This window comes from Podarcis gaigeae (genome assembly GCF_964106915.1).
Source record: "Podarcis gaigeae genome assembly, chromosome: 8".
In the NCBI taxonomy this organism is placed as follows: Eukaryota; Metazoa; Chordata; class Lepidosauria; order Squamata; family Lacertidae; genus Podarcis; species Podarcis gaigeae.
This window is the reverse complement of record NC_139684.1, coordinates 32,923,610-32,940,141: the sequence shown is the minus strand read 5'-3', so window position 1 is coordinate 32,940,141 and position 16,532 is coordinate 32,923,610. Positions and strand designations below refer to the sequence as shown.

Genomic DNA, 16,532 nt, shown 5'->3' with positions numbered 1-16,532 from the left:
CTCCGCTAACCCAGAAATAGTGCTTCAGGTTAAGAACTTTGCTTCAGGATGAGAACAGAAATTGTGCTCCGGCGGCACAGCGGCAGCAGGAGGTCCCATTAGCTAAAGTGATGCTTCAGGTTAAGAACAGTTTCAGGTTAAGAACGGACCTCCGGAACGAATTAAGTACTTAACCCAAGGTACCACCGAATATTCAGTAGCAGAAGCTTTTGGAAACGTTGGCCACTAGAGGGAGCAGGAAACAATATTTAAGTTAGAAACAAGAGGCTGTACCTGCTGAGATTTTCCATTCCTCACACATATTAACTTGGGCTCCATGTAGGATAAAAGCCCAAAACTAGGGACAGGGAGTAGAGTGGGGGTGGAACTGGGTTCATTTTGCATATAAAGGGAAACTTGCTTAATTACCACTTTCCGAAGTGTAATGGGGTTTGGGGTTGCTTGTGCGTAAGGCGCAAACTGCTCCAAGCTGAGTAGTTTGGTTAAAACTTTCCCCTGGCTGGACAGTCAGTACTCTGTCAGTACATCTTATTTATACCCCGCCCTCCCCAGCCAAGACTCAGAGCTCAGGGCAGCTAACACCAGATATAAAACAATTGATTGAAATACAACTTTTTAAAAAAGATTAAAATACAACATTAAAACACAGCCTCATTTCAGCAGAAACTCAAAAACTTTTGGGGGGATGAAAACGTCACGTCTTCACCAAGGCTAACTATCCAGACTAGTCCTATGTGGGCCAGAAAAAAAGCCAGGGAAGTCCCCAAGTAGGAGTTCCATCACAGAAGGAAAAAGGAAAAAAGAAAGACGGGGAGGGGATCAAGTTAATTCCAAGCCAAAAGCCAGGCTGAACAACTCTGTCTTACAGGAAAGAAATCAGATCCTGCAGGGCCCTGGTCTCATGAGACAGAGTGTTCCACCAGGCCAGAGCCAGTGTTGAAAAGGCTAAAAGAGGGTTAGTCAAATTCACAGAGGGGAGGGTTATAGATGGCTGCTAACCATGATGACGATGCTCTGCCTCTCTGGTGAGAGGCAACAATGATTCTGAATATCCGTTGCTGAAAACCACAGGAGGGGAGAGGGCTCAGGTCTTGCTTGTGGGTTTCCCCAGGCACTTGGTTGGCCACTGTGACAACAGGATGCTGGACTAGATGGGCTCTTGGCCTGATCCAGCCAGTGGTTCTTATGTTAGACTAACACAGAGCATCTCAGTAGACATTTCTGACTTTTCATCTACCCCACCCCCCAGACAGAATGTTTGGGTTGGTATTTCTTTAACAGGAATCAGCACTGCAGAAGGAACTTTGCATGGATGTCGGAATGTTCCGTGCAGGTTCAGAGTGACCGTTGAGCAGGGCAGTTGGAAAGGGAGGAGCTGGTCTGAGCAGAATGACCGAGACAAAAGCTTCCTTCCAGATGGAAGCGAACTAACATGGCAAGCAAGTGAGAAGAGGGACGGAGGGAAAGCCATATTAGAGCACCAAGAAAAGTCACCTTGAAGAGAAGATGGCAGGGCAAGAAAAGAGATAAGTGCTGAACCCACCATATCCAAGGGCAAAGCTAGAGATTACAAGGGTGGGAAATGGGGTTCCCCGCTTTGTGAAACATTTGCAGGAGGGTGGCTTAAGCAGAGAGTAGCCTGCCCAATAGTTTTCTGTTTCAAGTCCCTCCAAATAATTGTATAGTTTCTCCTGAATGGACACACTTTTATTTCAGAGCCCACCAGGAGGAAAAATCAGTTCAGAGATGGGAGGTATTTGCAGGGGAGAATTGACTGGGGAGGTTTGACTGCTGGGAACCTAAGAAAAGCCTGCTGGATCAGGCCAATTTTCCATCTAGTCCAGCATCCTATTCTCAAAGTGGCCAACCAGGTGGCTTTGAGGAACCCACAAGCAGGACCTGAGCACAAGAGCCCTCTCCCCTCTTGTGGTTTTCAGCACAACATGGAGGCAGAGCAATAGCCATCATGGCTGGTAGCCATGGATAGCCCTCTCCTTCATGAATTGGTCACTACCTGCTGTCAGAGCGAGTTCCATACTTCAGCTACACACCACCTCCAGTCCACCTCTCCTAAGCTCCACCCCCTTTGTGAGAATGGCATCTGAAGGGCCACCACACAGGGGTCATGGATGGTCCTTCAGCCCGGGATTCAACTATCTGAAATGGCTGTCACATGAAAATGGAGCAAGCTTACAGAGAAACAATATACAATATAGATGGGAGTTCCCCGAAGGAATTACCTTCTATTATAAAGATAAAAGATTCAGATTGACAGATACACAAGAAGCAGATTTTTTTTTTTTGAGAAGATATGAGAAGGAGACCTCCAGATGTTTTGAGACTACAGTTCCCATCATCCCTGACCACTGGTCCTAGCTAGGGTTCATGGGAGTTGTAGGCCAAAAACATCTGGAGGGCCGAGGTTGAGGAAGCCTGGATTAGATGATGCTTTGGGTCCCTTCCAACTCTATGATGCTATGATTCTAATTATACTATCCCAAGGAGCAGAAGCAGTAAGGTGGTTAGGATGGAGCTGCTATGCTGGCTTCCCAACAGGTGGGTAACTGTTTCTTCCTGGTAGGGGGCAAGGTGAGGCGATGGAGAGGATGGTGCAGTGCAAATGCAGGAGCTGAGCCAGTCTGGTGCTCCTGGTCACCACTATGTTTGTGCTATGTTGATCTCCCACAGCTTTCTCACTCCCTTTGTCACTCCCTTTCCAGGTAAGCAACAGTGAGAGCCTTGTGGCCCCAGCCAGTCTGTCAACACCTGGGCATCTGACTTCCACACTCTTTCGGAGGAAAGTATCATAGCCGAGCAGAGCCAGTAAATGGTGCCCTGTCAGTTTGGGATCCTTACTTGTTGAAGTAACCAACTCTTTCTACCACCTGAATGAAAATGGTTTATTGCAGATGGGCTCTCGGCATTGATAGTTGTGGGTATCTTGCCCCGCAGCAATGGCAAACAGAGACCTCTCTTGCTCCAATGATAGGAAAGTCAACTAAGTTTTCAAAAAATAAAAGCTAAAGTTGGAAGGCCATGTGGTATGATCCCTGAAGGCACAGGAAACCCAGTGTTACATACACCATCCCTGATAGGTGGCCATTGACCTTGTTGTTGTTGTTTAGTCGTGTCCGACTCTTCGTGACCCCATGGAGCAGAGCACACCAGGCACTCCTGTCTTCCACTGCCTCCCGCAGTTTGGTCAAATTCCTGTTAGTGGCTTCGAGAACACTGGCCAACCACCTCGTCCTCTCTCGTCCCTTCTCCTTGTGCCCTCTATCTTTCCCAACATCAGGGTCTTTTCCAGGGAGTCTTCTCTTCTCATGAGGTGGCCAAAGTATTGGAGCCTCAGCTTCAGGATCTGTCCTTCCAGTGAACACTCAGGGCTGATTTCCTTCAGAATGGATAGGTTTGATCTTCTTGCATTCCATGGGACTCTCAAGAGTCTCCTCCAGCACCATAATTCAAAAGCATCAATTCTTCAGCGATCAACCTCCTTTATGGCCATCGACCTTAGTCACCTCCTAATGATGGATGGTCCACTGCTTCAGAAGCAGCCTGTTCCACTGTTGAACAACTTTTTTCTTTCTTGTCGTTAAAGTAATAGCCCCTCTCTCTCTTCCTCTCTTTTTACTTCGAAGAGACGTCTGACCGTAAGCGATGAGCCATGGGATCTGCAAGCGGGCAAGGTGTACGTGTCGGAGTCTTCCTTGAGTCCCGGGTTCAACACAGTCACTGCTAAAAAGTCCTTCCACCAGAAATATTCTCCAAGTTTGGAAACCATGATCCCCATCCGCCTGAAAGCAAGGCAAGTTGTGTGGCATTAGGGTGCTGCCTAACGAGTCAGACCATTGAGTCCATCAAGCTCAGTACTGTCAACACAGACCGGCAGCAGCTCTCCAGGATTTCAGGCCTTGCCTGGAGATGCTGGGGATTGAACCGAGGTGGGGGCGGGGGGTTTCCGCAAGCAAGGCAGATGCACTACCACTGAGCTACATCCCTTCCCATAACTGGAATGCAAACAGCTTAACAAAGATTGCTTTGAATAGCATTTGCACCCTCTCGTTCTTTGCTGAAAAAGGCCAGCAAAATAAATAAATAAATAAATAAATAAATAAATCCCAAACTTGTGGGTCGGCATAAAACTGTGCACCTTATTTTATTGATTTATTTATTTAGAAAGGTGAATTTCTTTTGTGAATTGCTGGGCTACAAAAATACTCCATCTGTTGAAATGTTAAGGCTTCTCCTTAACACTGATTGATGAGAGACAGACCTTTTGAAAAGATTCTGTTTATGACTCTCTCTGTTTAATGCAATGTTACCATGATATTGAACAAAAGAAGTCCTATTTTATTCCATTGACGTTTATACCCCTTCTTTCTGTGATAAAACCAGAAACTTCCTGAAGCTAGCAAGTCCAGATCTGGTCAGTGCTTGGCGCTCTAGATATACCATTCCAAGTTCTGCCAAAGTCAAGAAATAAATGAATTATAAATAACACATGGGTATGCATAAAAAAGCCATTTGCAGAAGATGGTGGCCCTCAATATGTTTCTTGCACTTCAACTCCCACCAGACTCAGCCAATGGTCAAGGATGATGGGAATTGTAGTCCAACAACATCTGGAGGGCCACACCTTCTCCACCCTTGGTTTTTCATGATCTGGGTCTGCGCTAACAAGCATATTTGCAAATGGAAATACAGGGGAGAAACATACAGGACAGAAGAGTATACGTACATGTGAACAGTGGAATGATCTACGTAAGCAACGAAAGGATAGCAAATAAGAAGAGCAGACTATTACACCCAATTCTTTTGGGGACCTTCAATTGGGGTGTGACTTCCCGCATTAAAAAGCAGAAACTTTAACTAATCTTATCATTTTCAGAGCTTCTTCTCTTTGGCCACATTTATTTGCATTTAGCCAATTATTGATAATAGCTATTGATTTCCTTATGAATTAGTTATGGGACATGTGCGTCAGGTGAAGGTTTGTACATATTTGGTATGTAGCTATATATAAATAGTTTGTGCTTCAAATTTCCTTTACCTTTATGTTTTCATTAGTTAAGAATGTGATATATATATATATATATATATATATATATATATATATATACAGTATAATGAAGTTTCTGGTATCACTAGATCAACTTCATCAACTTTGTCAAATTAATTAAACTGATTAGTTTTAAATGGATTTTGAATAAATGTGCAATTGTTACTGTTCTGAATGATGCAGTTCATAGAGTAGAGGGCACTAAGTTTATGGAAGCAAGGGGCTGTGACCCTGGAAAATTTGCGAACCACTCAGATGTTAGGAGAAAACCCATGAGAGTTTGTGAGTTTGGATGGACAAACTGCTTGATGCAGCAGAAGGCAGCTTGCTAGCAATGCAATAGATTTTGTTTTATTTTACTCTCTCCCCTCTCCCGGGCAGGTCAGCTGTGAATCCAATAGACAACGCGGGGCTGCTCTCATTTGCGACATTTTCTTGGCTCTCGTACCTCATGCTCCGAGGATTCAAGCACAAACTCAGCATGGACTCCCTGCCTCCTCTCTCTCCCCTTGATAGCTCAGAACCAAACACTAAAAGGTAGCAGGGTTTTGACACACCAGTACAGTCATACCTCACGTTACATTTGCTTCACGTTACGTTCTTTCAGTTTACGTCCTGCAGTGACCCGGAAGTACTGGAAAGGGTTCCTTCCGGGTTTCGCCACTCGCGCATGTGCAGAAATGCAAAATGACGCCACACGCATATGCAGAAGCGCCAAATCGCAACCCATGCGTGCACAGACGCACTGCTGCAGGTTGCGCTCTTTTCATGTTGCGAACGGGCCTCTGGAACAGATCCCGTTCACAACCAGAGGTACCACTGTAAATGTAAGAGCTTTTTTTGTGTGCAGGGAACGATCATTTGCATGTCCTCACGCCCATCTCTGCTCTCGAGAACTTGAGTGTAATAGGCAGTTCTTAGCTACAATTGGCTCCCCACTGGGAGGATCGCGCTGCCATGGCGTGATCACACACACCCCTCTCGCCGAGAGGATCGCACCACCGTGCTGTTATCGGCCCATGGGCTGATTGCCCTGCCCCCGGGTGCACGGCACATGCCTCTCTGGTGCTCACCTTCCGCCAAGTCCCCACCTGGCACAGAGCCGTTACCTTCGGCCATGGGGCGGCTTCTCACGCCGCACCCCTCAGAAGCACGAGAGGGAAGGAGCGCCTCTCTGAGGGAAAAGCAGCCCGGTGAAGCCCCTCCATCCGTCCCTCCCTCCCTCCCTCACCCCGGCAATACAGAAGCCGGTGCCACTATCCTTCCTGCTGGTTAAGAAGACAGAAGAAGAGGCGAAGAATGCAGTCAGGGGTCTTCGGCGCTTCTGCGGGGCAGCGTCTCCCTCAGCACAGCTCTTGCCTCAATCGCTAAAAACACACACACACTGGCAGCAACCCCAAACACACACAGACACACACACAGACACAGAAAAAGTTTTATTGTTGTTGGTGTGACATTGCGGCCCCAAATGTGCACAGAAAAAACACCAGCAAGGCAAAAGTCTCGGCTCCTGAGGAGCTTACAGTGTAAATGTGACTTTGGAGAGATGAAGGTGAGCTGTAAGCGGCATTTCACTTTAAAATGTGTGTCCGCATACCTGGAAGCCCATTAAATGTGTGGAATTTGTTTTTAGCTAGCAGCAGCACTTTTAACATGCTCAGGGTAACTAACTTGTGGACCTTTTTTAAAATTAAATTTTCCAAAAATAAAATACAATTACTGTAGTCAAACATTTTCCAATATACGTTCCCTTAGTAATTGACTTCCCTTTCATAGTTTCCTCAAAATTATCTATTGCTGCTGCATAGTATAATTAAACTTTTACTGCTGAGCTTACACCAAACCTACTAGAGTTTTAACATTCCCCCCCATTCATTTTCGCTATCTTTACAATACTATAATATTATTATAACCTACAAACATTTCCCAATTCTCCTTGAAGGCTGTCTCATCTTGTTCTCTGATTTTACTAGTTAAGTTAACTAATTCAGCATAGTCTATAAATTTCAACCACCACCCCCCCTCTTTTATAGGTACTGCATCCACCCACCATTTGGGGGCATATAGTACTCTCACTGCAGTAGGAGCATACAGAAACAAATTCCTTTGATTCTTTGGTACATCTGGTCCAATTATCCCTAGGAGAAAAGCTTCTGGGTTGGGTTTTTTTGGGGAGAGCGGGGAGGCCTCTTAAATATATATTTTTTCATCTCATTATGTCTCATCTCCCCAAATCCCTTAGCTATTCTACAAGTCCACTGCATATGATAAAATGTACCTTTTGTTTCTTTACATTTCCAACGTGTACCTGATTCTGACCATACATCTTTGCTGATTTACTTGTTGTAAAGCACCATCTATAAATCATTTTAACTTGTGGAACTATTTGACCACAGTATGTAATGATGACAACTAGCACAGTTAGAGCTTTCAATAAGGATTAAGATAAATTTCATTAAGGTCTATCTATGGTTGTTAGAGAGATGCTTATCTAAATTAAGGTAACTGGTGACAGCACCCAAGGGAGGAAGGGGGAGAAAGCTTTCTTTGATGAGGGGTGGAGAGAGGGAGGGGGGACTTCAATGGGGGGGTGACAAAAAAAATATCTGTGCCGGGTACCACCTGACCTTGCTATGCCACTGCCCAGAGGTGACCAGGGTGAGGTCTGAGAGCCAGCCAGGAAGCCAGGCACCCAGGGTAGGGTGTCTGGATCTGATGGGTCTGGCCCCCTGGGGCCCCAGCAGCTGCCCAGTGGTGTTGGTTGCCAACTGAAGACTAGGAGTGGTTCGTTGCAAGGAATTACTCCCATAGAATTGCAAAGGTCATCTGTTCAGCACTGACTTTGTAGCTAGCCATAAGAAGTGGGTCTCTTCCAACCAGCTTGTGAGTGGAGGAAATGTGCAGTGCTGCTGTTTGCCTTTGACAGATTGCAACACCTTTGGGAAGAAGAGCTGGCCAAAGTCGGTCCCAATAAAGCTTCCTTACGCCGAGTGGTGTTTAAATTTCAAAGGACCCGGATTCTGGTAGACATATCGGCTAACATCATTTCAGTTATTATTGGTGCTTTGGGCCCGGTGAGTAGCATGGAAATACAATTTATAAACACGCTTGAAATGTGTCTTTCAAAGGTGGGTGGGGGGGTTGTCGGGTGGCATTCGCCAAAGTGGCGCTCTCTAGATGTGTTTGAACTGCTTCTCCCATCATCCTCGGCCAGCATACCTTCCATTTGGCAGATTATCTCCCCACCCTGAAAAGTAACCGAGAAACTCTTTTGCAGACAGTGATCATCCACAACATCCTGGCGCACAGTGAAGACAACTCCTGGGACGTCATCCATGGGATTGGCCTCTGCATAGCCCTTTTCATCACAGAGTTTTCCAAAGTCTTCTTCTGGTCAATGGCTTGGGCCATCAACTACCGCACTGCTATCCGATTAAAAGTTGCCGTGTCGACCCTGACATTTGAGAAGCTGCTGTCATTTAAGACTTTGGCACGCATCTCTGTCAGCGAAGTAAGTTGGCTATATTTTTTCTGTAGCTCACCTTTCCTCCAAGGAGCTGAAGGTGGTGCACATGGTTATTTTCTTCCCATTTTTTGAATCCTCACAACAACCCCACGAGGTAGGTTACAATGAGGGATGCAGATAATATTCGGGCCAATACAGTATAGCCTGGGGCCCAAGTTGGCGCCCTTGTCACTGGATAAGCCTATGAATGACTGCAAGTCATGATGGCCAGATGCTTCCTCCAGGTCTAGAGTTCAGCAATTGATGGGGGAAAACAGTAGGAGAGGGCCATTGCCCTCCTGTGCTATTTGCAGACTTCTGTTTAGTTCTGCTGGGCAGCAGAATGCTGGACTAGGTAGGCCTCCAGGAAGATCCAGAACAGGAGGCTGGCATTATAAACCAGGTGGTTACATATCAGCCGATTTGTGTGTTATACATGCCTTGACAATGAATTGAAAACCTTTGATTACAAGATCACTTCTGACTAGAGACAGACAAACCTGTCGACTTTGATTCTCTGAGTTTCTCATTTTTCCAGTCTGCATTTCCACAACACTCTTCTAATTTTTTTAACGCCCTCATGAAAATTTGACATATTAGTGCAAATTTATCTTAACAGATGTAAGCAATTTAAACTAATAGCTTACATTTTTGCAAGCCATTTCCTCAAGATAATGTATTTTTTGTATATTTTTATTTTTATTAATGTGAGATGTCTGTGCACGTCACTGTAGTATATGCATTTTGTTACACATTACACGTACAGGAGAACTGCATTGCAAAATTCAGAAAAGTGGAAACTTCAAAGATGGCTCACACATTGTTTAAGAAAGTACAAATTTAGTAGGTTTGTCTTTAAATGTGAACCAAACTGAATTTCTCCCTCATTCTTCCTTCTGACTAGTTGGTCACAGCATCACTCTTGGTTCCTTTGTATCTTTCAGATGATCAATTTGCTAAGCAATGACGGCTATCGAATATTTGATGCTGCTTTAGTTTGTCCCCTGCCGCTTGCTGTACCTCTGCTGATGACCATCGGCACAATCTATTCCTGCATCATCCTTGGTCCCACGGCACTCCTAGGGCTGGTTCTTTATATTATATTCATACCTGTACAGGTAACACAGTCATTTCCTACATAATCATGGCACTATTTAGTGGGAAGAAACTCCAATGAAAATCCTCGTTATTACATATTTTTTACATAGCTGTTTATCTGTATATATTTGAAAATTTTATATATGAATGTTTTATGATGGCCTATATTTGTAATGCCTTAGAAAGGTTTGGCGAAGTAGGTTTTGGCAATAACTGTTTTAGAAAAAAGGTCCCTAGAGAACCTCTAGATGGGTGGGCATTTTTGGTGGGTATATTCTGCAACATGTCATTGGCCTCATTCACACCATACATTTAAAGCACTCTGGTCCTGCTTTAAACAGTCATGACTTCCTCCAAAGAATCCTGGGAGCTGAAGTTTGTTGCGGGTGCTGAGAGTTGTTAGGAGAACTCCTCTCTTCCCCTCTTAGAGCTACCATTTCCCAGAGTTCCCTGAGAAGAGGATGCATAGTTAAACCAATCTGGGAAACAGCAGCTCTGGGAGGGGAGTAGAGGGGTCTCCTAACAACTCTCAGCACCCTTAACAAACGACAGCTCCCAGAATCCTTTAGGATAAGCCACGGCCATTTAAAGTGGTGCTTTAAATGCCTAGCGTGTCAATATGGCCCCTGATACAATAATAGTGGTAGATTTATCCCTGGGCGTCCGCACACCACTCCCCTTTATTAGTTGTTCTGTGATGCTTCCCCAATATTATCACGTTACTGCTGCCTGGGGCATCACCCTTGTGCTATAGTACAACATTCGTACAGCGCAACCTGGAACATTAGCAGTATGAAATGTCACAGGATTTCAGCAGGAAGCTACAGGAGTGGATATGAAGCGGTATGTCCTTCTCAAAACTTTTTCAGGCACAAACAGGGCTGAAAGCAAGATCGTGTGTAATGGTCCCCATATCATCACGAGCCCAAATAATCCTGAATGCATCTTGTTTGGAGGGGCCCATAGTCTATTCACTGGATGACACGGAACTTATTAGTACCCGGGCGAAGTTAGGCATTTCCTGCCTCTGTCATGTTCTGCTTGAGGGTTAGGAAGTTGAACAAGAATTTTCTGACTGATGTGTCCTCTAAGCCAGAGGTTCCCAAAAAAATTTTTTAGGCCACAGCCCCCTTGGTTCCATAAACCCATTCCTCTGTGCGCCCTACTCAGCCCTACGAAAAACATTATTCAGAATAGTGGTTAGCATGGCACACTAAGAAAGACAATGGCACAATAAAGTTCATAACAGTAACAATCAATTGCACATTTATTCAAAATCCAGTTAAAACTACTGTGGAACCTCGGGTAGCGAACATGATCTGTGAGGGAGGCAAGTTCGCAACCTGCAGTGTTTGCAACCCGCAGCGCTGCATCTGCGCATGCGTGGGTCACGATTTGGCACTTATGCGCATGTGCAAAGCTTGATTTAGCGGTTCTGCGCATGCATGAGCGCCGAAACCCGGAAGTAACACGTTCCGGTACTTCCGGGTTTGGCGCGATATGCAACCCGAAAATATGTAACCTGAAGTGTCTGTAACCCGAGGTACCACTGTATTTAGTTTAATCGATTCAACAAAACTGATGAACTTGATCCAGTTATACTAGCTTTCCAAAGTCTGATACTGTAGTAATTTAAACCCCCAGCGCCCCCTGCCCCCCTCTTGCATCTTAGTCCCTGCCCACATAATCCCACTGCCCTTTAGGGGTGCTACCGGGCTACTTTCATGAGTAGGGGGAGAGGCACCTTCTCAGTGCAAAGTGTGTGCTCTACCATTGAGCTACTTGGACCTTCCCCAACACTGAAAGGGCTTTTTTGTTTGTTTGTTTTTTAAACAGGCCCATTAGTATTTGTCTCTTAAATTGTTTGCTCTCTTCACATTTTGCCTATTTGCTGTAGATGCTCATAGCTAAGATAACATCTGTATTCCGAAGAGCCGCCATTCTGAAGACGGATAAGCGTGTGCGAGTAATGTCTGAGATTTTAACATGCATCAAGCTGATTAAAATGTATGCTTGGGAGAAATCTTTTGCGAATACCATCAAAGGTATGGGGCACGGCGGGGGAAGAGTTCTTTTGCATCTCAGCTGAGTTCCTTAAGTGGATCGTTACCTGCAATTGTCTTTGTTTCAGTGGTCATCTGAGATTATAATTTGCAAAATTGCATTCCATTTTCTAGAACAGGTGGTGTGGCCAAAAGTGGATGTTGCCGCTGCACACCTGCCATGTGGCACATACAAGCACACAGCCCTCCTTCTCAGCTGATCCATGCAGGTCAGCATGGGAGGGGCATTATATACAAATGATGACAGCCAATGTTCAGATGTCTCACAGTGAAATATGCCACTGTTTGGAATTATTAGTAGCTCTTCAGCTTCAAGGGAGAATATAGGATCCCCAGGGAGAACATCCTGATACCTAAAGACAGAACAAAGCTTTAAAAAGGACAGGTCACAAGCCTCCAATCCCAATAATTATTCTTCCCAGGGATTGTGAATGTGGCAACCTGAATTTGTATCTTTTCCATAGGTTTGCTTTTCGTTCAGTTCTCTCTACTGTATTTCTTATATGTTATCAAATTATATGTTTTTGATAAAATAAATGCAGATAAATACATTTCAAAATATGATTTTCAATCTGATGACTGGGGAAGGAGTGTTCTGCTTCCCCATGAGGGCACCTAGGATTGGAAAAGGGGTTTAAACCTCCCCATTCAACCCAGCTCTGTTAGCTGAAGTGTTACCACTGCCTACAAAATCAGTGGGGCCTTGTCATTTGCTTGCAGTGCGGTAGCTCATCTGGGTAGTGGCATTCCTAGCCTAGAAGGTTCTGTGGTTTACCACTTTGCTAAAATCATAACAGCTTGATATATGTATTTTGCCCTCCCCAGGCACCAGAAAAAAGGAAAGGATAATCCTGGAAAAAGCCGGATATGTACAGAGCGTGAATTCTGCCTTAACTCCAATCGTGTCCACCACGGCGATTGTCTTGACATTCACCTTCCATATTCTTCTGAAGCAAGAGCTAACAGCCTCTGATGTAAGGCTTAGCCCCAATTTACATTTTGTCAATGATCATTTTGTCAGTTTCATATTTTGACCCTGATGTTGTTGACATTACTTTTCTGACACCCTAAAACGTAGGGTCAAACTAACATTATTCCAGCTTTGTATGTGATTACTCACTTGTTCACCATGTAGTTCACCATGAATGACCAGGCATTCTGTGATGGTGAGTGCATAGCATTCTTTGGAGGTGAGAGTAAGAAGGTCAGTGGAGGAAGAATAGATCACTCCATCCCTTGTCTACCAGCCCGCTTTGTTTCCATGCTAGCTGTGAAAGAAGAAAAGTCTCTTCATCCACAACCTGCACACAAAACAAGCATGGGGGGTAGAGATGAGAAAGATCACTCCATCCCTCCTCCAGTAGTCCACTTGATCAAATGCCTTTTTAGAAAAATATAACTCCCCCAACATTCTAAGAGGTTAGCTGGAAACCTCTTAGAGGGGGGCACATAGAGAAGGACCTCAGATGCTCATTGTAGGGTTTGGGTAGGCTCATACCTGGAAAGGCAGCCCTTGGAAACCTTGGGGTATTGGGGTCCTGTGTTATGCAAGGCTTTATAGGTCAAAACCAGTATTTGGAGTTGGTCCTTTTGTCTGCATACCTGTGCTGATGAGCTGGATTCCTGGTTTACCTCCTTCCACAGCAAATTGAAAAGGGCCATAGATCAGTGGTAGGCACCTGGTTTGAATGCAGAATTATTATTATTGTTATTATTAAGAATACCATGCCCATCTGGCTCGATTTCTGCAGCCATTCTGGGCAGCTTACAGCATATACAGAATGCCTCAGATCCAATCCCTGGCATCTCCAGGTTGTGCCGGGAACTTCCTCTGTCTGAAATACAGGCGAGCCACTGCTGCTCAGTGTAGACAAAGCTAGATGGACCAAACGGTCTGACTCAGTAGGCAACTTCCTATGTTCCTATGAGAGCTGCTACTAGTCACTGTAAACAATACTAAGCTAGACGAACGAGCACTTTGATGATAAGTATAATGTAGCTCCTTATGTTCTATATGGCAAAAGAGCTGGAGAAGGAGTGGGGACAGGGGAAACTGTCTCCCAAGCCTCCATCAGAGAAATTCAGTGCAGCATCAAAATTCATATTGCAACCTGGCAGCTTTAGTCCATGTTGCCATTGTCGAGATGGTGTAGCGGTTGGAATGTTGGGCTAGGACTGCAGGGAATGAGGTTTAAAGTCCCAGTCTGCCATGATACCAGCTGCCTTTTAACTCCTTTCCCTTTTCAGGCCTTCAGCATGATTGCTATGTTTAACGTCATGAGGTTTTCACTTGCCATTCTGCCGTTTTCTGTGAAAGCCTTTGCGGAAGCAAATGTCGCTATTAAAAGAATGGAGGTAAAACAACAACAACACAAATGTTTTAGGTTTGTTCAGCAGGAGCATGAGAAACAATGGCCTAGGCTGAGGTTCCTGTACTGGACCACACTTTTGCTGTAGCAATATGCACTTTAATCTATTATTACACCGGAGGCTGCTTGCTGGGGAAATTGCAGGAAACTGTACAAGTAATTTTACTTTGTTCATAACCCTTTGCTCTTGATCTTTTTTTTTAAAAAAAATGTTAGTTCTGACATTCAAGCTAATTCCCAGAGTTTATTAATCCAGTGACTAAACACGCAGCTTCTGGACATCCCATTTTACTCCAAGCATACCTCTGCCACAATCACATAAGGAGTTAATTTTGTGCACTACTTTATTGGGTGCCAACCTTGACCCTGCCTTCTCCTTTTTTTCCTTTAGAAAATTCTGCTCACCAAAACTCCTCCTGCCTATGTGATGGCACTGGAGGACCCCCAGAATGCTGTCGTCCTGAAAAATGCTACTTTGTCCTGGGTGAATTTGCCTACTGAAAGCAGCGCTAGAAGTAATAAGGAGAACGTCCTGAAAGTGAAAAGTGCACGCAAGCCCCAATCCACGACTGGAGTCGCCACGTCTCACTCTCAGATATCAAGTTCTGGGAAGGAGTGCAGTAGTAGCAATGTCCTGTCCAACATCAGTTTTATGGTGAAGAAAGTAGGTATACCTGAACAATAATTTGCAGAAGAGTAGCTGTGTTAAGTCCAGCAAGGAAGAGCCGTGTGGCACCTTGAAGACTGGTACATGTTTCTATGGCATAAGCTTTTGTGGACTGGTGTTTGTCAGATGTATGAAATGTTACCCCGAGTTGCAGATACATGCACAGAACACAGGTTATATCCAGTGCTATCTTTACTCAAAGCAGACCCATTGAAATTGATGGGCATGACTAACTTAGGTAGATTAATTTCAGTGGGTCTACTCTGATTAAAACTTAGTTGGCTATGGCCCATGGTTGGGTGAGGGAACGGTAAAAATTGAGATCAGAGGGAGATTAAAGTCTCATCTGCACTGTATATCTATTGCATCCCTTTGAACAGTCATACTTCTCCCAAGGAAAACAGAAAACAAGAACCAAAAGAATTGTTTCTCACAGGAAGTAAACAAAGCACAGATTTCTAAGCTCTTACACACAATTTGTGCGTAAAGTTTTAGACACGGCAATGTTACTGATGGGCCTTTCTCTGAAAGTCTAGTTTTGATGGATGTCAGAACTTAATGGGCCAATGTTATCCATGATACAGAAAATAGCATGTCCCAGAATCCTTTGGGAAATCCATGAGTATTTAAAATGGTATAATGCTGCTTTAAGTATATAGTACAGATAGGGCCTAGATCAGGCATCTCCAAACTCAGCCCTCCAGATGTTTTGGGACTATAATTCCCATCATCCCTGACCACTGGTCCTGTTAGCTAGGGATGATGGGAGTTGTAGTCCCAAAACATCTGGAGGGTCGAGTTTGGGGATGCCTGGTCTAGATGAAGTAAAGTAGACAGTGATAGCCAGTGCTTTTTTTCTGGAAGGACGCAGGGGTACACATACCCCTAAAAAAATTGTGAATCTTTGTACTTTTATCCGTTTACTGTGTTTATTTTCCCAGATTTGAACTATAAAATGGTGATTTTCTTGAGTCAAAATGAGAGTACCCCTAAACATTTTTTTAAGAAAAAAGCACTGGTGATAGATATGCACGTAACTGGGGTAATTCATTCTATTTCTAATAAATCTTTTCTAACATTTCCTTCTGACTTCTATGTGCTAAAGTTAAGAGTTAAGCAATCACTCTATGCATGTTCATGTAGCATACCAGTTGGGAAAAATGCACAATTGGTATGAATAGATCTGTTTCAAAATAAATTTTATTCGTAGGGCAAGGTTTTAGGGATTTGCGGACATGTTGGAAGTGGAAAGAGCTCGATCATGTCAGCGATATTGGGGCAGGTATGCTACCTTTTAAACATTTTGCAGAAAACGCACACTATCTAGTGGAGTTACTTGTAATGTTGTACATTTTTCTGTATTAAATTATTCTATGGTTGTAATGGTCGAATAAGAATATCAACCTCAGCACTTGCAAAATACAGGCATCAAGCATGTGTTGTGCAGTGTCTAAAGTGTCAGCCTAGGACCCGGGAGATCAGGGTTCAAAACTCCACTCAGCCTCTGTCAATGGGCAGGGAGTTCCAAAGTGTAGGTGTTGCCACACTAAAATATTGATTTGTTACAAGTGAAGAACAAGAATCTCATGGTACCTGTAACAGTGCAAGTTTCGCAGATTGGAGTGGCTGAATGGGCGCATAGGGAGTACAGATCTCTGAGAGAAGTGTTACATGTCAGCAACCATGCTACAACATTGTATTATTTTTATATTATTATTATTAATACTTCACCCATCTGGCTGGGTTTCCCCAGCCACTCTGGGTGGCT

The 16,532-nt window shown here is 44.3% G+C and overlaps 1 protein-coding gene across 4 annotated transcripts in view; it reads left to right on the top strand.

Annotated features, from left to right (window-relative positions):
- Positions 1-2,323: 2,323 nt before the first annotated feature.
- The window catches only part of LOC310849783 (ATP-binding cassette sub-family C member 12-like), a 57,502-nt gene continuing 43,293 nt past the window's right edge, over positions 2,324-16,532 (top strand). For 3 of the 4 annotated variants that reach the window (XR_014567087.1, XR_014567088.1, XM_083750443.1), the window contains exons 1-10: positions 2,324-3,808; positions 5,444-5,599; positions 7,989-8,136; positions 8,340-8,573; positions 9,512-9,685; positions 11,563-11,710; positions 12,554-12,702; positions 13,976-14,083; positions 14,489-14,761; positions 15,975-16,046. Coding sequence is in view for 2 of the 4 variants with exons in the window: in XM_083750443.1 (XP_083606569.1) it covers positions 3,783-3,808; positions 5,444-5,599; positions 7,989-8,136; positions 8,340-8,573; positions 9,512-9,685; positions 11,563-11,710; positions 12,554-12,702; positions 13,976-14,083; positions 14,489-14,761; positions 15,975-16,046 (1,488 nt within the window). In the remaining 2 variants the exon portion in view is untranslated. The remainder of the gene's footprint in view (positions 3,809-5,443; positions 5,600-7,988; positions 8,137-8,339; positions 8,574-9,511; positions 9,686-11,562; positions 11,711-12,553; positions 12,703-13,975; positions 14,084-14,488; positions 14,762-15,974; positions 16,047-16,532) is intronic. The other variant, XM_083750444.1, reaches the window with a different exon arrangement.